Here is a 21769-nt window from a genome sequence, read left to right on the forward strand (position 1 = left end):
ACATGTGGAAGGGGATAAGCGATAGAAAGGACACAGTGAGGTCCTCCAAGCCAGTTTCTCCAATGAAGTGCTTAAAACAGCACTGAGCTCTACAGAAGGTAGGAGAAAAACATGCCACTTCTGTCCAGCAACCAACCAGCTGCAGTGCCTGTAGCAGAGGGAGCTCCTGGCTGCCTGAACAAGAGGGCAGTTCCAAAACCAGGAAGATCCAAGCGAGTGACCCATGATGGCCACAACTTTTGGGGACAGGTTCTTCACGTTAAAATGACCTTCTTCCAAAATATCCATTTTAAACTCGAGAACTGCACTGAATTTTATTGAATTGTAACTTGTTAATATATAAAAGTCCAAAGTGGGTCAAAACATGCAGGGTGGTGTGCCCTTCACCCTTCTTCAGAGTCTCATGGACCAACCAAGCAGTTGTTTTTCAGTCCAATCTGTTCTGTATTTAGAAACCTTCCTGCCCTGGCCGTGATGAATGCATCCATGTCCTACCCTGCCAGCCCTGGACAGTTTGCTTTTCTTCCCTCCTCCTTGCCCTGTCCCACAAGCATCTCCTCCCTCACCCCTTGCGTGAATCTGGGCTGCTCCTGTGGGAAAGTACAACCTGTCCTACCTCCAGCCTTCTCCTGCCCTGGACACACTTCCAAGAAACTGTAAAAGGGTAACACAAGTTACCAAGAAATCAATCTCACACTGTCACATATGGCTGCAAACTGCTGAGGAGCCAGCAGGACATGGCCCAAGTGCTGCACTGTTTCCTCAGAGCTCAGCTGTTGTGCTTCGTTTTGGAGAAATCACTCCAAGTTACCACTCTGGATGCTGTTCACACAGGGCTTGTGGTCAAAGGTATCCCTCAGAGGACAGGCACGGACTTGTCATGCTGTCCTCACTCAGACTTGATTCTGCTAGATGCAGTGGCCCAAACATCAAGTGATTTGGCTCTGGCCAGAACAAACCTGGGTGCACATATACACACACACACAGAAGTGAAACGATGCACGCTCCTGACAGTGTCTGTGAAGCAGAAGTGGGGCTCAGAAAACCAAGAAGGAGAAGGATGGGTTCACTGAATGATTAAGAGCTAGGTCCTGGAGCCCCTGCTCCCCAAAGGCAACAGTCAACCAGAAGACTCTTTGGTCTTCTTCTGGAAGAGGTTTCTCCTTCAAAGCACTTTGACAGTACTTCCTGAGAAGTCCTCTGATGCCAGCTTTCCCCCACGGGTCCCCAGCTCTTCTGCTACAAGTGCATGTGCTTTATCAGAGCCCTGAGCAAGGAAAAGGGCTGTTCCCTCCTTTTGTCTCCAGACAAACCTCAGCACTGGAGAACAGCACCCATGGAATGCATCTCACGGCCGCTGGTGCCGAAGGAAAAACATGGGAGTGAAGAACTCCCTAGCATGCATTCAGACAGGACTGCCAGAAGTGATGGGACTAAAGTTAAGTGTTTGCTGGTCCTTCAGCTGCACTTTGGTTTGCTCTGCTCTCTGAAACTTCAATGGGCTGGTCTGAAGCTATTCTGTAGCATCACAGCAACAAAGTCATTTTTGTCTTCCATGAGTTATTTTTGGATTATTGAGACTGACGTCCTCCACTCGGAACAGGAAAAGGGGTATTTGTAACAACAGGGATTTTCAGGCAGATCAGTGCCTCCTCTCAGCAGAGCACACCCCGGGGCAGTGCGTGGGTCCCTGGGATACAGAGCCCCCCCAGGAAGGCCAGACCTCTGACCACATTAGCTGGAAGGACACTGGGGGTGGGAGAGCAGAGACGCTCTTGAACTGGAGTGACACCCCATGTTGCACAGAGCTCCAAGGTTTTCTCTAAATCACACTCCCACACTACACTGGGATTTCAGCCTATTTTCCTCTAAACAATCTTTGTCATAAAACAAACCATTTAAAACATTCCAATAACCAGAACCAACTGGGAGAGGTATTATGCCCTTCTTGACAAATGCAGTGCTTCAATTATTGACAAATCCGCTCGTTTTCCCTTTCCTGGCTGTTAAATGCAGGAAGCTCCAAACCATTTCACCTGCTCAGCTGCAAAGAATGCTCAAACAGCCCTGTGCTTCTGCAATACTGTGAGGGAACCCACGACATCACGGGGTGCTGGGTGCTTCCCTCCCTCTCTTTTCCATGGGAAAAGAAGAACACCAGGAAGCAGGAGATGGCTGGTGCCAGCCCGTGGGCTCCTCATGGTGAGCCAGGACACATCGTGCACTTGGTTCCTGGGGTCTGGCAAGGATGTGCAGGCAGGGGAGGATCACTCTGCCCATTTCATGGCCAGTAAGTGTTTGGGACCCTGCAGCCAAGATACATCTCACCATCATCCATCTAACTGCAAGCTGGGACTTGGGAGGAGTCATTTTTCCCATCTCCTCATGCTTGACTCAGACGGAAGAACAACATCTACCTTTCCCGTTTCTTTTAGAAGCTGGTGTGCTGGAAGATGAAGTGGTTGCTGGGACCTCCAGAGGGGACAATGCTTTGTCAGATTCCTTCTGCAGTAGATCCCAAATGGTGGCAACATTCAGGAAAACCACTGGCCAGGGCAGCCCTTCAAGTGGCAGATGGGCCAGATTCTGCCCATTTGCACCACAAACGGACAAGTTTGAGGAGATGTCTCCTTTTGGTTGCACTCCTTTTCTTCTTGAGGGAAGTCACTGCTTGGACCTTTCCTGACAGTTCTTAACCGTGTGGGCTCTGAAGACTGATGACAAGTGATTTGTTTTCTTTAACCACAAAGCCTAAGACACAGTGCTTGACCTAGAACCAGTTCTTCCTCTGACTTGTACAGAAGAAACAGATGCCGCTAGGATGGGAGGTTTTTGGGTAGGACACTGGTTTTTCCCTGGTCCCCAGAGAAAAGGAGCTGAAAGAGGGGTCTGAAGCTCTTTCTACTTGTCATTTCTCCCCAGGTCCACCCCACAGACATGCAGGCAGCCACTTACCACCTAGGCAGGCAAGTCAGAGACAGTTGCCAAAGCTGTCTGTGTAAGCTCCCAGTCTGGCACTCAATTCAGTCTAGCTTTGGAAAGAGTGGAAACTCATACCCTGAGATGCCATCCCACAGCTCTGCAGTGAAAACATGTTTGGGACCACAGGAATCCTTTGCCTCCTTAAAATCCTGGTGCCCGTCAATGTCCTTCTGATCTTCCCCTCCCCAGTGCAGCCAGTTGTGAGAGTGGAGGGAAAGGAAAAGGCAGGACCCAGAGCCTCAGGGATGCATCTGATGCAACCGTGACTGTGGCTGCAGCAGCCATGGGCCAAGCAGCCCCAGGAACCAAGCCAAAGACACCAAAACCAGCTGCCCCTTGCTCTTGACGGATGCAGGAGGTCTTCTAGTGCACAATGAACCAGAGAGATCCACAAACAAGGGACAAGGTGAAACAACAGTGTGTTTTTTGACAGCATCAGCTTCATGAAGAAATCCCACCTCTGCTGACAGATCACCCAGGAGAAAGGGCTGAAGACCAGCAGCCAGCCTAGGGCAGGGAAACTCAGCAGCAGCAAGGGGAAAGATTCCTCTCTCCTGAGGAGGGCTGAAGGAGAGTGGCTGCCCTGGGAAAGGTTGGCTTTATCCACCAGCAGGGGCAACACCACGGTGAGATCTGAGCCTGCTTCACAACCCACCCAGGTCCTACAGATGCAGCCGCTTTTACATTTAGGACTTTGGAGAACAGGTCAGGTTGAAATACAGATACAGGACAATGTTTCCAGGTCATGGATCCCAGCAAGCTGAATGAGTGCTGGGCCAGGGGGCTCTGGCAGGTGCCGAGTTTGGTGAAACTTCTCATTTTAATGACAACTAATTGAAATGCTGGGGCTTTCATGAGAAATCCTGATTAGCTGTCAAGCTGCGGTGAACGCAAGGAATCCTTACCCTGCCCCTCTGCAGGGAGAGCCAGGGTCCAACAGGTCATGGTCCAGCCCTGCACAGGATGTAGAAAAGCCCAAAACCAACCAAAAAACCCTACATAAGCAAGAGGAAAAGCATGTTTAACAATTAAATAATTCTCTTTGGTCTTTTATGAATCTCACCGATGGTGGCTGTGTTGGCTTTCTAATCAAGAGCATGTTTTAATACATCCATTCCTTAAATTCCACAAAGCAGGGAACACCATGAACAACCTTGCTCCTGGGGGGAGAGAATGAGGCCACCATTCTTCCTCAGAAACACCAAACTGAGGAGCTGCATTAAAAATAACTTCAGCAGCTCCAAGAAAGCTCTTGACAAACAACTCTTAGGGTTATCAAAACAGGCAACAAAAGACTGCCCCAACCCAAGACTCCAAAATCACTCTGAAAGGATTCTCCAGGGGTTTTCTTACAGGGTACTGCACATCATAAAGCTTCATTACATTTGGAAGGCCCCAACCTTGATCTGAGGGTAGAAAAGTTCACTTTGATTTCCCCCTCTCAACAGCTGCCTATAAAATGCACCTACTAAAGGAAACGTAGGTCTAAGAAAGGAACCAAAGGGGAAAGAAAAATCCTGGTGTTAATCCAGTTATTTAACAGCAAAAGCATGAGCAGCACCAACCAAACTCTTCTTAGCTCAGCCAAAAAAAAAAAAAAAGGAAGAGTTCCAGTGTATTTAGATAGAGGGAACAGAGGGAAATGCATCCCCCAGCCAGGTTAGAAACAGGATTCAAGCAATCAGGAACTGCACCAGCCAGCAGCCTGACAGGAAAACAATTTCATGCACAACCCAAACGGCCAAGAAACTGGAACATAATTTAGTAAAACAAATCAGGCAGGGTAGGGTTTCAGGGGACAGGATGCATTAGGAGCACGTTGCAAGCGTTGCCTGTTTCCCATGCTGCGTGTTTTCAAGCCCTCTGAAGACATTATTCATGCACACATCTACCCAGGGGAGCCTGGCCAGTTCCCCAGGGCTCTCCCACAACACTCACACTTGAGTTTTAGACTAGGCAAGTGATCTCCAAGGGTGCACAGAGAGAGAACCTGGGACCTGTGACGCTTTAAATGAGAGTTAAGAAAGGCAGTGCTTTAAAAGCCCAGCAAAGTGATGGATTCATTCCTCCTGAACGGTTTCTCAGCGTGCAGGACTCACTACCAATGCACCCTACAATAATGACCATTCCAACTGCCTTCCTGCAGCCCCCTTAGTCACTCCCCCCCAACGCCAACACTGGGCAGGTTCCAGCCCTAGTAACCAGCTCTGTGTTGTGATGGACTCTGTTATTTGAACTGCAAATATTTAATCAAATTTAATAAAATTGGACTACACGATAGGGCGGTTTTAAATTACAAACACCCAGCCAGAGTTTTGCCTGGTGCCAAAAATCTGAAAAGCTCACCCGTAATAAAGAACTTTATTTAGGATGGGCTCCAGCCTCCCCTGCCTTTTGTTTACACCAGACTGTTCAGGAGCCTTTCTTCTCCCAGCAACTTAACATTCTTGGCAGTGGGATTTCTGCAGGATAGCGCTGTGCCAGAGGCTGAAGTGCTGTTTGTGTTGAAAGGAAAACAAAAGAAAACAACAACAACAAAACTCTCCCCTGAACCTTGCAAGTGAACTCATAGGTCTCACAGACCAGTCCCCCAAAAGATTAATGCTGGTGCCCAAAAAAGAACAAGCATCAGCGTTCTGGGAAAACAGAATCAGCTCAACATCTTCCTGTTTTAAACCAGCAATGGGTTTGGTTGCTTCCATTTTTAATAATGTGATTAGATACATTCATCAACCTTAATTCACCCTGTCTGACAGGGCTTTTATTCAGACAGAGTTTGATTTAGAAGCTTAGTCTGGGAAGCAGCAGAGGGGTGAGAAGTGCAGACAATTTCCTTCTCCTGCAGAAATCCCCTTCTGTAACACTGGGAGCAAGAAGGGGACTGATCCCCAAACTCAATCTGACAAGTAACATCCCCTGACGTGATGAGCAAGGGAGGTTTCACAGGACATCAAAGCCCTTTTATGCTGTGGAAATGCCAACACACCAAAAACCCATCACCTGGCTCCACCAGGAAAGAGCTAAAAATCTCTTGGAATCAACACCGTGGCCACGAATCCAGACAGCATCACTTCAGCTGTCCCAGACACTGGTGACACAGCAGCACCTCCTGCACCTCACGGGGTGTTTGGCCTTTCATTACCTAGAAGCAGAGATTAGATGATGTCCTGCCCTTCAGCAAATCCAGTTCTCTAAGCTCTGGTTTTGGAGTACTCCAGAAAGGACACAGTTGAAACTACCACCACCCAGAGCACAGGGTGTGCCCAGGAAAGCACCCACCTCCTGGGAAGGGCTTGCCAACTTCAGGTTGACTTCTTGTGCAGCTCAAGTTTTTGACACTTGCCACCCAACCCACCACACCTGCTGAGGGGAAAGACAGCCTACTGCACAGCTGATGGGAACCCAGCCACACAGCCCTCCAGCAAGGCAGGTGCTGTGGTGCAGAGTGTTCCCAAAAAGGTCTTTAAATCTACAGAACTGGGAAGCAGGAGGCACAAGGTCTGTGTGTGGAGGTGGATTTTTTTTTTTTTTTCCCTCATCAGATGGTAAAAGAAGAAAAAATGCCTCAAGTTTACCAAGATAATGAGAATGGTGTTAAATCATCACTGTTTGGGCAACCAATTTGATCAAAGACACTAGTAAACCCACAGGGAGATCTGGCTAAGAGACCATCATCATTCCTCATCACAAAGATGTCACACTTCTTCAGCACAGCTGCTCATCCTTCCACATTTGAAGATCCACAGAACATACCTGAAAAATAACTAGGCAGCACCTGCAGAAAATACGAGGTTCAATCCCACCTCTGCTTTCCTCCTACCCCCACTCCATCTTTTCAGGGAAGTTTTTCTCCTATTCTGAAGCCATTTCCAACACACAGCACTGTCTGCACCATCCACGTGAGCAGCACATCTCCAAATTGGGATGAGCTCATGTAAGCTTCCCTGAAGGAAGCAGCTGAGGATCATGAGCTGGCCAGGCTAGAAGCCGTGTTGGCTCAGGCAGGAGGTATCCTAGAATCATAGAATGCTTTGGGTTGGAAGGGACCTTCAAGATCATCCAGTCCCAACCCCCTGCATGGGCAGGGACACCTCCCACCAGCCCAGGCTGCTCCAAGCCCCATCCAACCTGCCCTTCAACACTGCCAGGGATGGGGCAGCCTCAGCTTCTCTGGGCAACCTGGGCCAGGGTCTCAATCCCTCACACTAAATAATGTCTTCCTAATATCCCACCTAGTTCTCTACTCTTTCAGTTGAAAACCATTCCCCCTCATTCCATCCCTCCCTGCCCTTGTCCCAAATCCCTCCCCAGCTTTCCTGGAGCCCCTTCAGGCACTGGAAGCTGCTCTAAGGTCTCCCTGGAGTCTTGTCTTCTCCAGGCTAAACAACTCTCTCAGCCTGTCCTCATAGGAGAGGTTCTCCAGCCCTCAGAGCTGAGGACCAGAGCCAACCAAAACAACCTGGTTTACATATTGTATAGTTGAGAAGTAACTGACCTGGCTTAGCCACCATGCAGGGAAAAACCTAACTGAGAAATAACTGTCTAGGTGTGAACCAAAACCCTCGCAGGAAGTCCCGACGCTTTGACTGGCAGAAACATTTTTGTTTATTTTAAGTATAAACCTGTCCATAAAACGTAAATCCCAGAAGAAATGAACTTTTCTTGGTGCTTTTCTCACTCAGCAAGACATACCTGGACTTCAGACACCCAGATCTCTGTATTAGCTTTGACTTTGTGAAAACATCTCCCCAGCTTTGACACACCACTCCGCTGCCTCCCGCCTGCAGCTTTGCAAGTCCATCCCCAGAACTCCAGCACTGCCCTCACAGCCTCAGATGATGGGAGAGCAGGACAATACATGTTAAACAAACACAACCTTTTGGTACCATACCTTTTTCCAAGAAATAATAAGAGGAGGACCAGGTGTCACAGGGAAGGCAGTAGGCAACACAGAGAAGCAAGGTGAGCGCTACCTGTTTTTCTGAGTGGGAAGTCATCTTTGGAATCGTACATCCCCAGTACAGGGTGATTGTAGGTGCCGGATACGCCAGTTTGGGGTGGGGAGCTCTGGTCCAGAGAGCTGTGCTGGGTCTTCCTGCACAGAGGGAAAGAGAAAGAGAAGGCAGAAGCTTTACATCAGTGACACACGGAGGGAAGAGGTGCGGCTGCACCAGGCCTGTGCTCTTGGTCAGTGGGGAACAGTGCAAAGGAGAAGATCTTGGTAGTAGCTTCCTCCCTCCAGGCACTCATACAAAACAGACACTGAAGTCTAATACACAGGGAGCTGACTAAGCACAAAAAGCTTGATTTTCAGTACAAGAAGTTCCCTGTTGAGCATGGCAGAGCTCAGGAAGGTTTCTAACCACAGGTACAGTTTTAAGCATGTACCTGGGCTGGGTTTTGCCGAGTCCTGTTCTTGAAGATAAGCAGGGGTATCAAGGGTGGTCAGACACTGGCCCAGGTTGGCCCATCCTTGGCAGTGTTCAAGGTCAGGTAGGATGGGGCTTGGAGCAACTTGGTCTAGTGGGAGGTGTCCCTGCTCATGACGTTGGGGCTGGAGCTAGACAATCTGTAAGGTCCCTTCCAACCCAAACCATTCTGTGATTCATTCCCCTTCACTGAATAAAACCCAGACCAAGCAGGCAAAGTCTCAGGATGGCACGAAACCGAAGGAGAAGCACGTGAGGTGCCATGTTTCCAGTGGCTAAGAGCAGCTGTGCTGCACAGGTGGCCTCCTGCCTTGTGCTTCACTGTCTCCCAACCCAAGTACTCTGCAGAGATAGGGCCAAAGTACCCAACACCTTTCCAGATTAACTTATTGAGGCTGATAATTTATAGCTTGCTTTGAGCAGGCTGCTGGAAGTAAATTACAGTCTGTTTGCTGAAGATATTACATAATGAATCATTTTTCTAAGCCTCCCACCAGTTTGTTGGCTGCATCTTTCCTACTTAATGACTTGAGCCCAGCTTTGCTGTTCCTCAGGAGCTTTACCAACCCTGATCAGCACAGACTTCAGGAATTCTCCAGGCTGTGCATGTAGCTACATCAACAGAATGACTGATTTAGCCATACAGGTGACAGCCACTCACCATCCTACATTTTAAGGTTAAATAAAGATAATCTAAACCCAGCATTACTTCTTCAAAACACTAAAGAACATGGAGACACCAAAAAGTGAGCACGTCATCAAAATAAGTGAACATTTGAAATGTTACATCTCCTAATAACCAGGCATTCTTGGAGACCTTGGTTAAACATATTCTCCTGCAAAAGCTTCTTTAAGGAATCCAAATGAGCCATTCCTCATTGAAAATGCCCCCAAATCACCCAGTCCTTGGAGCAGGACGTTTTGAAAGCTCAAATCCCCAGCAAGCTGTTTGGTGAGACACGTGGCATCGACTCCACCACAAGTTATACCCTTCAAAAAACAAGTGGCTAATGCAACGCCAGGAAAAGGCATCGGATTCTCTTCATGATTTTCTTACCAAAAAAACCTCTGAAAAGTTTATTTGAGCATCTACATCAACATTTTCTATACCCACAGCTCTTCCCAAGCAGTATGATTCACTGTGGTTTCCTAATCCTCTCCCCTCCCCCCCTTTATATTCCAAACTTCTCTCTGGACCTACAGGCAGAAGCATTTTTCAGGCTTGTACAGTTGTATTTTTCATTAGCACATCCTGTGCCCTCCAGCATTCACACCAACCAATGCCCACAAGCACACGCAGTTTAATCATCACCTGAAATCCAAACAGAACCAAACTGAAAAATATTGGAGCCCCTCCTGAAAACAGAAGCTGCTTTCTCTGCTGGGATCTGCTCGTACCATGGGAAGGCAGCACAGAGAGATGTTTCACCAGCAGGAAGCCCCAACGCTGCAAGCCAAGAGCCCTCAAACCCACCATGTCACACAATGACATTTTTTTGCTCTTGCAAATTGACTTTTTTCATTATTTTTCTTCTTTTATTTTTTTTTTCTTCCCCCCCCCAAGCCTGACTTAGGCTGCACAATCATGGACATCGAAGCTATTTTCACCATTTTGTCAGGGAATGCTCAGGAACTCAAAGGGCCTGTTCAGATGTACTTTGGGGTGGCTGGATGACAGAGATTTAACTCTGCCAACAGGAATAGATTCTATTGCTGGAGGACTGGGATGCAACACCCCACGCTGCTCCGAGCAAAATGCACTGGCCTGCCTGCCTGTTCCAGAATTTCAGAGGAGTGGAAAGGGATGAAACTGCAGCCTCCATCGACTTTGCAGGCATTCCTGAAAGCACAAGGAATCACACAGTGGTTTGAGTTGGAAGGGACCTTAAGAGACCATAGAATGTTTAAGGTTGGAAGTGACCTTAAAGATCATGGGGTTCCAACCTCCCTGCCATGGGCAGGGACACCTCCCACCAGACCAGGCTGCACAGCCTCATCCAACCTGCCCTTGAACACCTCCAGGGAGGGGGCAGCCACAACCTCCCTAGACAACCTGTACCCGTGTCTCACCACTCTCACACTGAAGAATTTCTTTCTAATACACTCCCCCTCCTCCAGTTTTAATCTCCTGTTCTGAGAGCTCCAAGGTCCTTCAAAAACCCATACGCGGAGTAAAGCACGTGTGATACTTCCAACATAGGGAAGACTGGACTGGATAGCAGAAGAAACTTCTTCACTGAAAGGGTTATTAAACATTGGCACAGGCTGCCCAGGGAAGTGGCTGAATCACCACCCCTGGAGGTGTTTAAAAGATGTGGAGCTGAGGGACACGTTTAGCAACACGCTCAGTGGAGTCAGGTTAATGCCTGGACTTGATGATCTTAAAGGTCTTTTCAAATAAAAACAATTCTAAGATTCTTTATTCATGCAGCATAAACTGAGCATCCATTCAAACACACATCTGTGCTAGAATGTGTGCAGAGGCTGCAGACACCTATGTAGACTGGAATAATTTTTTGTGTCATTACATCTCCCCACCCCCTTTCCTTGCAAATTCCCAGTTAAACGCCCTGCCATGATTGCTGCCACATTGAGTGGCTACTTCCCAAGCTCTTTTCTGACAACTTCCCAGGGAAATAATAGCCCTGTTTACTCAGCCCGAGGTGCTGTCTGTGTGTTCCTGCTAAGCTGCTCTTACTTATGTTAAGTATCTTGAAGAGCAAAACCTCCTGGGAGGCAGGGCTGTCCAGCAGGTTCAGAATCCACGGGAGGGACAGTCTGACAATGCAACTCTAAAGAACCTCTTCTGGTGTTGCCTATCATCAAGGTAATCTGAAAATTACAGCCCACAAAGCTATTTTTAACAATTACACCCAGACTGGAGCTGTGGATGTTGAAACAGAGTAGCTGAAGACTAAGCAGAGACCTCTGTGAAAGCCTCCAAGAAGCATTACTGAGCATCACCAAGCTCCTTTCTTTCATTTAGTAGATCCTTTGGACTATGATTACATGCTGCAAAACCTCTAAAACTGGTCCCTTTTCACCTCAAGGGTTGATCCACACATGTGCTTGTGACAAGGTCCTGCAGTATCAGTGATTAAAGAGAAAATATTCCCAGATTATAAACACCTCCTGTGGCTCCAGCAAACGACAGCCTTGCACCAAGCTCAAACAGACTCAAGACACTGAAGGCAAAAGCATCTGGACATCTCAGTGGACAATTGAAGCCTGGTCCAAAGGGCAGGGGAGCAACAGCTATTCCACATCTCAGTGGAACATATTTCATGTCACAGCCATTGACGTAGAACCGTTGTGGTGATCAATGCCCTGAGGAGATCTGGTTTCTTCCAAGTAATGCTTTCAATTTTATTTTTTTATTTAAAAAAAAAAAAAAAAAAAAAAAAGAATTCACAAACCTTAATAAGACCAAAGGAAGTGCTTAAAAGCAGGCGTGTCATTTAAAAGACCATTTCAGCATCTGTTACCACTTAATTGGCTTGCCTGCTCACAGTAGGAGCATCAAGTCTATCTTCTGTGAGCATGTGTTACATCCCAACACCACCCAACTGCATCACAGCACAAGTATGTGCCTCCAGAAATATCTCTACAACCAAACTGGTAACCTATGAGATGCCACAGAAATAAATACTAATATGTAATTAACTTAAAGCTTCTCTCTCTTTTTTTTTAATTTTTAAAGATTTTAAAAATAGAATGGAAACTCAAATCCTGGAGCTCCTGCCTCACCAACTGAAGGGTGCATTTGAAAACCCTCCACTGCAAGATAAGCCAGACAGCCCCGCTGCCATCTGCCCCCCTTCAAAGGCTGAGCAGAACCAGCTCATGCCTGCCTGCAACTCCCTCAGACAGACCCTTGGGAAGATTTGTGAGGCTTCTGAGGCCCCCTCTTCCCTCTCGTGGCAGACACCAAAGTCTTGACCCAAGAAAGAGATGGAGGGAAGTGAAGGGATGGGACAAACCCGATGAATCCAGAAGTAAAAGGATGGTCCCTTCTGCAGCAGTTTGTGGGTTGTGACTACCTGTTGGCACCCCTGGAGCATCTCAGGAAAGGGCTGTTTTGATTACCACAAGCCACAATAAGCCTAAGCAACATATATGTGCTCAGAAAGTCCTCACCCTCAGCTTCCAAGGCAGCAGGGAACACAGTGGAACCTGCAGTGTGCTCAGTGTCACAGAGCTCTGCTCTTCACTCTGGCTCTCAGTGAAACAACAGCTAATTGAAAACTGGGAAACCCCAAGGAATTCAGATCACTCCCAAATGTAGTTTTTCTTTCCTAAATTCTCCTGTGATGGCTATTTCATCTCAGGTTTCTCTACAGCCAAAGGACTGTAGGCTTTGGGGAAAAGCATTTGTTTACTATCCTTAATTCTAATGGAATTAACACCACTTGTGCATTGTAACCAACTGGAAGAAACAGAGAACATTTCAGCTCAGAGTCTTTAACTGCATTTCCTAAAATTCCCACATTGCCTGGCAAGTCTCAGTTAAGAACAATGGAAAATCAAGTTATCTGAAGAAGATTCTGTGTTTGAAATCCAGTTTCTCCTGTTTCTTTTACTGTCCTGGAGAGTGACCTAGTGGGCCTTAAATAGTATATTTGCACAAACTGACAACATCTCACACTACTTCAACCAGAGCTACAATCATACAGTTTTCAAGGCTCAGATGAGATTTCTGGAGATGTGCTACAACTGCTCCATCTCATTCCAGCAGAATAATGTTATATTTTGCTGCCAACTACACTCCAGCATTTTTGCACTGGCTCGTAGCTGGGATATCTTTCAAACTGAATTTCAGCTTCGTTTCTTGAACTTGGAAACATCTTCTGGCTGTGACCTCATTGTCCCTGGATATGTGTTTCTTTCTTAAGACTTAAAACACTCTCAGATACTCAACTTGAACATCAATTTCATGGCAAAATGTCACTGACTTTTGTAATGCAAAATGTCATTACAGCATCCAACACTTTTTTTTTTTTAATATATATTCACAATATTCTAATAATGGAAATTTTCAAATAATATAAAGTTTTCTTATTTTCTTTTATACAATCAATTCCTGAAACTAAGACTTGTACCTTAAAGCCATCATGTCTGTTTTCTATTTGGTGCATTTGAACTAACTGAAGAAGTCACTCTTTGTGCCATTCTAACAGCAGCTGTTACCTTCTCATCCCCCTTACATGGGTCTAGGAGACCAACATCTGAAAATTTCCAGTTGAAAACGTAGTTGTTGGGGAAATTGTGATTAGAAGCTCAGACCAGATGTACTTGTTATTCCCAGCAGTTTACAGAGATGACCCAAGCAAACAGAAGTTCTAACTTGGAGAGATCAGGATGAGCAGTAAGCATTAAAGGCTTTAAAACTCATGGAATCATAAAATGGTGTGGGTTGGAAGGGACCTTAAAGATCATCCAGATCCAACCCCCCTGCATGGGCAGGGACACCTCCCACCAGCCCAGGCTGCTCCAAGCCCCATCCAACCTGCCCTTCAACACTGCCAGGGATGGGGCAGCCACAGCTTCCCTGGGCAACCTATTCCAGTGTCTTCCTACCCTCATGGTGAAGAATTTCTTCCTGATGTCTCATCTAAATCTCCCCTCTCTCAGTTTAAAACCCTTACCCCTTGTCCTCTCCCTCCCTGCCCTTGTCCCAAGCCCCTCCCCAGCTTTCCTGGAGCCCCTTCAGGCACTGGAAGCTGCTCTAAGGTCTCCCTGGAGCCTTCTCTTCTCCAGGCTGAACACCCCAACTCTCTCAGCCTGTCTCCAGAGCAGAGCTGCTCCAAGCCCTTTGATCATCTTCATGACCCTTCTCTGGACCCTCTCCAACAGCTCCATATCTTTAATTAAAATAAATTCGAAGTTATTCACACTGAAACCCTCTGAAAAACGCATTTTGGTAACAACGTGCAGCCAAGTCCAGCCTTGGGTTCTACCACTGCTCTGGTTCATCCAGTAAACACATCAGGTCTATCCACCACATCTCCAGCAATGGTCAAAAAAGGTGGCCCAGGCTGCATCTTAAGAGACAAGCCCAGCACCACTTACCCGTACCAGAAGCGGGGGTCACTGGATATGCAGTGGTTGAGATTCCGGTGTGCCAAGGCCTTCTTCTTATTTAAGACAAATTCTTGTAACTTCATCTTTACTTCTGTGCTTGCCACTGCACCTGAAACATTAAAAAATGAATTAAATAAATGAATAAATTTAAAAAAAAAATAAAGAAAAAAAAAAGGTGATTGAATCAATTCACATACTTGAAAGAATTTAAATTTCTCAAAAAGATCTGGAATTAAATCTTTGATTTCCTGTCCAAAAGCAGAACTTCTCTTTCAAGAGAAAAGAACAAAGCTCCTGCAGGAAGGAGCTCTCCTTTTTTTCCTTTCCTTTCTTTGCCTTTAGCTTTGTACATAATCACAACTTATGTTTGAAAACAGAGATTTAATCAGGGATTGATCGTTGCGCTATAAAGGATTCCTGAAGAGGATTTTTACACTTGCATGGAAGTACATTTAGAATAAAGCACTTGCACAAGGTATCCCAGCTTTCTTTTCATCAAAGGTATTTAAGAAAAAGGGTCTTGTGTAGATGCAAGTTTTTAAATGTCACATCTGCAAGCAGAAGGGGAATGAGACAAATGTCTCATGTAGATTTTTGCCTCGAAAACTCTTGTAAATAGGGACCTCTTTGTTCAAAAGCATCTCCGTACAATAAGACCTACATAATATTCCAATTCATTGACAAGTCTGCAATCTATTTCTTCAAAGAGGAAATCTAACATTTAAAGAAGAGAGCCAGTGATTTTATAGCTTGGAGTTAAAATGTCAACTGTGCAATTTCGAATCATTATTCCCTCCACAATAGGGACCAGTCTGTTTTACTGGGATGATGGATTAAAATCACCATTTGCTTGACAGAACAGATTTGCAGGCAGCCTTCCTGGTGGAGCAAGGCACAGAGGGCCTGGCCAGAGGAACATGTGGAAAATGATGGCTCATCTACACCGTGGTGTAAAGCAGGAATTCCAAAGGGAAAAATAGCTGGGCTACAAGAAAATGAAAAGGCCAGGAAAGCTGCCTGCTCCCCTGGGAACAAGAACTTAAAATACAACAGGGTGATCATTTGTCTCCTGGATCCTCCTCAGCGTTGACATTTGACAGACTGGGGAAACTATTTCTTTATTTCATCTCCACAACAGAAGAAATCTGCAGCATTTCTATAAAGCACTGCCTGAAGATGTCATGTTGTTTCAACCACGGAAGCAGGGTTGAAAAGCTTGAAAATTCACTTTTTGGGAGCCCTGCCTTTCTTGCTAGCTCTACAGACGTGTATCCCAACGGGAAGCTCAACTGAGGGGGTCAAAACAAAGTCACCTAAGTGTAGCAAACCACGTGGCTAGAGCAGAATAGGTGACAAATTCATGCTTAAGGGCTGCCTTTCTCCAAAAAATGTCATCTTGAATCTATTAACATCTTCAAAACAATGAAACATGGCTGTGTCCTGGCAGTTTTGGGAAAATCTAACTTTATTTAGAAGACCTGAAGCTCAAAGGGTTTTGGATGCTGAGATTTACAAAAGCTCCCCTAGCATGGCTTAACTAGGAGCTGAAAGGCCCCATATGTGCTTAACAAGCTCAAAACATGTAGCTTTCCCTTCCCTGGGCAACACTGGAGCCATGGACCGAGCTGTCATGCAAGACATTCTGACCATAACTCAGCTCTTGACACTTGAGTTGAAAACAACATGAACCTAACTCACTTTTAACAGCCTATACTGGGTTCTTTTGGAGCCAGTCACAGGTAGGAGGACTGTACAATATCCAGGACAGATGTTAAAGAGGATGACAGAGGAAGAAAGGGACAAACTGTCACAAGTGATGGTATTCATAGAATCCCAGACTGGTTTGAGTTGGGAGGACCTTCAAGATCATCTAGTCCCAACCCCCTGCATGGGCAGGGACACCTCCCACCAGCCCAGGTTGCTCCAAGCCCCATCCAATCTGCCCTTCAACACTGCCAGGGATGGGGCAGCCACAGCTTCCCTGGGCAACCTGGGCCAGGGGCTCACCACTCTCACAGGAGAAAAATGGAAGTTAATGAGAGAAAGGACTTAATGATAGGGTGGGCTGGTCACAGTTGGCCAGCTTGTAGGAGAAACTCCAAGAAAAGCCACCAACCCAGGCTCCTGAGCAGCAAGTGATGGAATAATCCAGGCTCAGAAGGGTCTGGAAACATTGATGCACAGCACCAAGTCTAGGTTCCGTCCTACCAATGGGAAGACAGGATGACCACCTCTTGCTTCTTATCCTGCACAAACACCACCTTCACTTCACCCGTATTTTCCTTCCTTTGGTGGAAGTCACCCTTTGATCCCACGCTTTCTGACAGCAGGTATCAGTTCACAAGGGACAGGCTGAGGCTCCCAAGATGAAACCACAAGGAGCTGATATTACATTAACCAAAACTGAGCTGTGATTTGCCTTCTGAAAGGTACAAACCAACATATTTTGGCTTACAGTGACGGAGGAAGGAGGGAGAAGCAGCAATACTCTGCATCCATTACAGTTCATATTTCAGATCAGGACAATTTTAGCTGTGTGGAGCTTGGCACCATTTTCTGATGTGAGAAAAATAACTTAAGTATTCTTAAGAGCTGAGCTTGAGAGCTATAATGATTATACACCATAGTACTTCTTAAATAAAAAGTAATTTAAAAATAAAACTGTAGCCATGGGAACAAGGTCTTCAACTTAACAGCCCCAAATTCTGTTCTTTTCCTCTGTGTTGCACCCAGAAACTCTTCGATGCTTTTGCCATTTTAAAGAGATTCAGGCTTCTTTTTTTTAAATACATATATATATATATATCTGCAAATTCCTTTAATGAGAGTAGCCAAAACCCAATTTTGCAGAGAGGCTCAGCAGAACATTTTGACTGCAGCTTCAACTCTGCCATGGCAAGATGCTCATGCAGGGAGTGGGGAATTCAGCTGTCAGATCAATTTCTCCTCTCCTACACGCTAGTCCCTTTCCTACCAGAAAAATTCTTCCTAGAGCTTCATATTGTTCTGGGTCCCCAGAGAGCAGCTCATCTCCTCATAGCCTTTATCCCTCTCCACTTCTCCCACCACAGGCTTCTTTATTTCACTTGAAATGAAGACCTAACGAGTTGACAGCACAACTTGGCGAGGTAGTTTTCCTCCCATTCACTTCTAAAAGAAAACCCGAACAAGCAACCAAAGTGTCTTTGATAAGGGAAATTGTGAGGCCATCATCACTTCACTGAATCTCATGAAGTGCATAATGACACGGGGGAAAGCCAACCACAATCTGTAACCTCATGAAAGAAGTACTTTCTGAATGAAAACACTTTCAAGCAAAGAACTGAGAACTACATCTTAAAAGAGCGAAATTAAGTCAGGAAAAAGAAATGCAGCCTGCATCTGGTGTGTTTTATGGGCTTAATATTCTGCCTCCATTAGGAACGCTGCCAAAAATACTTCAAAAAATGTTAAATCAAGTGAAGAGACGATGTGCTTCCTTTGGAAAAATGCTAAAGTGGCATTTAGTGAGACAAAAATGAAGATAAAGCAGAGAAATACAATTTTCTTTCCCTCAATACCACCCAACGGTTTAGACAAGTTCCCTGTGAAGGCCAGCTCTGTGGAGAAGCTACCATGAAGGTTTCTCCAGCTTTATGAAAGTGCTTTATGGATTCCATTCATCTGCTCTCCCTGTCACCATCAAAACAAGTGAGCTTTGGCTACTTACTCTCTTTTCCTTTCTCTTTGTTTTTTAGCTGCTGAAGTTTCTGCTCTCGGTGCTGCTTCTCCAGCTCCTGCTCCTGTCGGTGCTGCTCCAGCTTCCTCTGGTGCTCCAAAAGCTCCTGCTGATGCTTCATTGCCAGCATCTCCTGCTGCTGCTGCAGAACAGAGAAGGGACAAGGGGGAAAAGAGCAGATTGACACAGTCAGGCTTCCCTGAGCTAAACCAGAAGCTGCTCTCAGGTGACACTCACGTTGCCTAATTGACAGAAATAGGAAAAAGGGCATTTTCCTTGTCCAGAGCCTTCTGCACCAAGACTCACAGGCACTTTGTGTAGCCCCGTTTCCAGTCCAGGACACCTACACACTCCAGGCTCCAGGGTACAGTCTGTTTCCAAGCACAAGTATCCTGTTCAGAAAGGGACAAAAAGCTCCGGCCCAAGCAGGTGCTTCCCCAGCCACTTTGCTGCTGCCCAAAGGTGTGGCTGGGTCCCCACTTCTGCTCCATGAGCCACCTGCTGCCACCACTGCCCTGCTGGAGCCTAGGGGCCTGGATTCTGTGCTCCAGATCCTGGAGTCAGCACAAACCACCACTCCAGGTGCACCTTCATTTTCTCTCCATCGAACGTTTTCAGCCAAGCCCCATTAGGACACCTCAATGATGAACTCTCACACATTCACCATGTACAAATCCTGTGCTGAAAGAACATGGTTGATCTCACCAAGTCAGGCCCTCACAGCAAAATATGCCACCATCAAGGCAGGCTTTGCAAGACCAGTCCAGTTCCCTTGCTTTTTTGAATAAGCCTTTAATTATATGACTTTGCACTCTGGTTTCTCCCAAAGTCCTCTTCTCCCTCTGTGTAGATAGTGAGAGTTCCCATGGACTGGGACAACTGCAGCTTTTTAACTTCACCCAAGGCTGGTCACCTCCCATCTGCTGTGCAAACCTCACACCCCAAGCCAAATGCAAAAGTATTAACTGCCTTCTGGGCACGGTCACCACCCATTACCGAGGCCAATTATAAAATAATTGGTTCATTATTAAAAACAATTCCAATAATCTCTCCAGGAAGGGTTCACCCTGGCCCTCTTGACTCACACAAATGTAGAGGAAGATGTGAGAGACAAGCTGCCTAATTAAAGTCAAGATCTGCAAAGCTTTCATCAGATGTTCAAGACTTGAAGCACCACAGGCTCCTTCCCCCATCCACGATGCAAGAGGTCCCTTGGGCCTCCAAAGCTCAGCACCTAGAAGATGCACGTGGACACACCAACCTGCTGGGAAACTTGGGGTGGATCCCCCTAGCCCAGAGCACCCTTTTGGGGTCCAGGGGGGATTCTCCCAGGAACTGGAGGCTGTGGTTTGATCTGGCTGGCCCTGGGGTGGTACCTGTGAGTGCTCAGAGAACACCCTATGTCTCGACAGCCAGCCTGGAGCAAGCTGGGCTGAGGAAAAGCTGATGAAAAATGACAAGTCTCAGCAGCTTTGGTGTGACTGGATCTCCAGAGGGCTTGCAAAAAGTTCCCCAGTAGAGACTTTCTCCTTTTGCACTTTTTTCTGTTTGTGTTCCTATTTTTATTTGTGGTACTGTAGGTTTCTACTCTCCAACGTTTCAGTCCTGGACAAACTATATATATGATACACAGAAAATTATACAATTCTATATAAAGATGCAAAAAAATAATGTAAGAGGTACTTTCCAATCTGCCTGGCTATCTGCTGGGAAGTCTCCACAGAGGAGTCCTTGCTGCTGCTGCTGCTTCCAAGCAGGCAGACTGTTGTACAACACCACACCCCAGTGAGCAGAATTTGCAGTGATTGCACCTATGTTTCCCTCCCTAATTCTATAGAATTTTATGTCAACAACAACAAAAAAAAAACCTCTAAAACCTACAAAAGGGAAAAAAACACAAACAACAAAGCCACAAACTAGAGAAAACTAGTTATTTTTGTTTTATCATTAAGCAGCAGCTTCCACTAACACACCCCCATTTGGAGAAAAGAGGATCTCTTCAGACTTCCAACAAGTCCACCACATGGTGGGCTTTTATAACCTAGCCACAGAAAGTATGCAAATGAACAATATTTAATGCACAATATGTTAAAACAGGTTTTGTTATTTTTATGAAATCAGGAGCCTTTTCTCTCCATCTGCAGTCTCCTAAGCTTTGCATGCTACGCTTCCTGCAATGGTTTACATACATTAGGAGGCTATAGAAGGAGCTGTGCTTTCACTGACATCTGGAGTGAAATGGAAATGAAAAGACCAATTTGTATCTGGATGGCTTGGAGAAGTTTCATTAGTGATGTATTGTTTCTGCTGATTCTGACCCCGCTTCCCACAAAGCCTGCTCTTAATATAGTTTTCAAATCTTTTCAGAGTTGAAAAAAAAAAAAATATTAAAATATTGATTTATAAAAACTGAAGTAACCTCTCCAACTGTCTCCACAGAGAGCCCAAAGGAATCACTTTGGTGGTGTCTGCTGGAGCCCCAGAAAATGACTGAAGAAAGCCCACTGAAGTGCTGTCTCTGAACTGTGGTGGCTTCTTCCAGCAGGAACATTTCTCCACAATTAGGGCTGGAAACCAACCACACAGCCAGGATGGGATGAGTGTCACCCACCTTGGTATGATGGGAGCCAGAGGGAACAGAACTACCATATAAAATCCCAGCTTTCTGTGCAAAAAGGCCTTTCTTGGCTTCAAAACACACTTGATGCTAGATTGTGCCCCAGTTTCATATTTTTGAGGGGTTACAGTTTCATTTTCTTATTGAAAAATGGGGTCTTCTGCAGATGCTTTGTGAAAGAAGAGCCACAAGGAAGAGGCACCACTACCATCCGACAGAAGCAGGAAACAGGAGAACACCAAAAAAGCTGTTCTGTGCAGAAAATCAAGTGAAGCTGTAGAAAAATGAGCTTCTGCTTCAGCTCAAGCAATCAAGGCCTATTTCAATAGGTAGCAAGAATTCAAACCCATGTCTGAATTTTTCCCTCTCTACTCTGCTGAGACCCCACCTGGAATACTGTGTCCAGTTCTGGAGCCCCCAACACAAGAAGGATGTGGAGGTCCTGGAGAGAGGCCAGAGGAGGCCACGAAGATGATCAGAGGGCTGGAGCAGCTCTGCTCTGGAGACAGGCTGGGAGAGCTGGGGTTGTTCAGCCTGGAGAAGAGAAGGCTCCAGGGAGACCTGAGAGCACCTTCCAGTGCTTGAAGGGGCTCCAGGAAAGCTGGGGAGGGGCTTGGGACAAGAGCAGGGAGAGATAGGATGAGAGGGATGGCTTAAAACTGGAATAGGGGAAATTTAGGTGAAATGTTAGGAAGAAATTCTTTGCTGTGAGGGTGGTGAGACCCTGGCCCAGGTTGCCCAGAGAAGCTGTGGCTGCCCCATCCCTGGAAGTGTTGAAGGGCAGGTTGAATGGGACTCGAAGCAACCTGATCTAGCAGGAGGTACCCCTGCCAAGGCCAGGGGGTTGGGACTAGATGATCTTTAAGGTCCCTTCCAACTCAAATTCTACAATTCTGTGTGGTCAACCACAGCACGATCTTACCCCCTCCAGCATCACACACT

At 46.3% G+C, this 21769-nt stretch overlaps 1 protein-coding gene across 11 annotated transcripts in view; it reads right to left on the bottom strand.

Annotated features, from left to right (window-relative positions):
* Positions 1-21769, bottom strand: part of HDAC4 (histone deacetylase 4) — a 251960-nt gene that overhangs the window by 87071 nt on the left and 143120 nt on the right. For 8 of the 11 annotated variants that reach the window (XM_051623785.1, XM_051623784.1, XM_051623787.1 and 5 more), the window contains 3 exons: positions 18202-18352; positions 14481-14601; positions 7956-8077 (listed from right to left, as the gene is read on the bottom strand). In XM_051623785.1, the coding sequence (XP_051479745.1) occupies positions 7956-8077; positions 14481-14601; positions 18202-18352 (394 nt within the window). The remainder of the gene's footprint in view (positions 1-7955; positions 8078-14480; positions 14602-18201; positions 18353-21769) is intronic. The other 3 variants (XM_051623779.1, XM_051623781.1, XM_051623789.1) reach the window with 1 other exon arrangement.

This window comes from Apus apus, chromosome 6, assembly GCF_020740795.1.
Source record: "Apus apus isolate bApuApu2 chromosome 6, bApuApu2.pri.cur, whole genome shotgun sequence".
In the NCBI taxonomy this organism is placed as follows: domain Eukaryota; kingdom Metazoa; phylum Chordata; class Aves; order Apodiformes; family Apodidae; genus Apus; species Apus apus.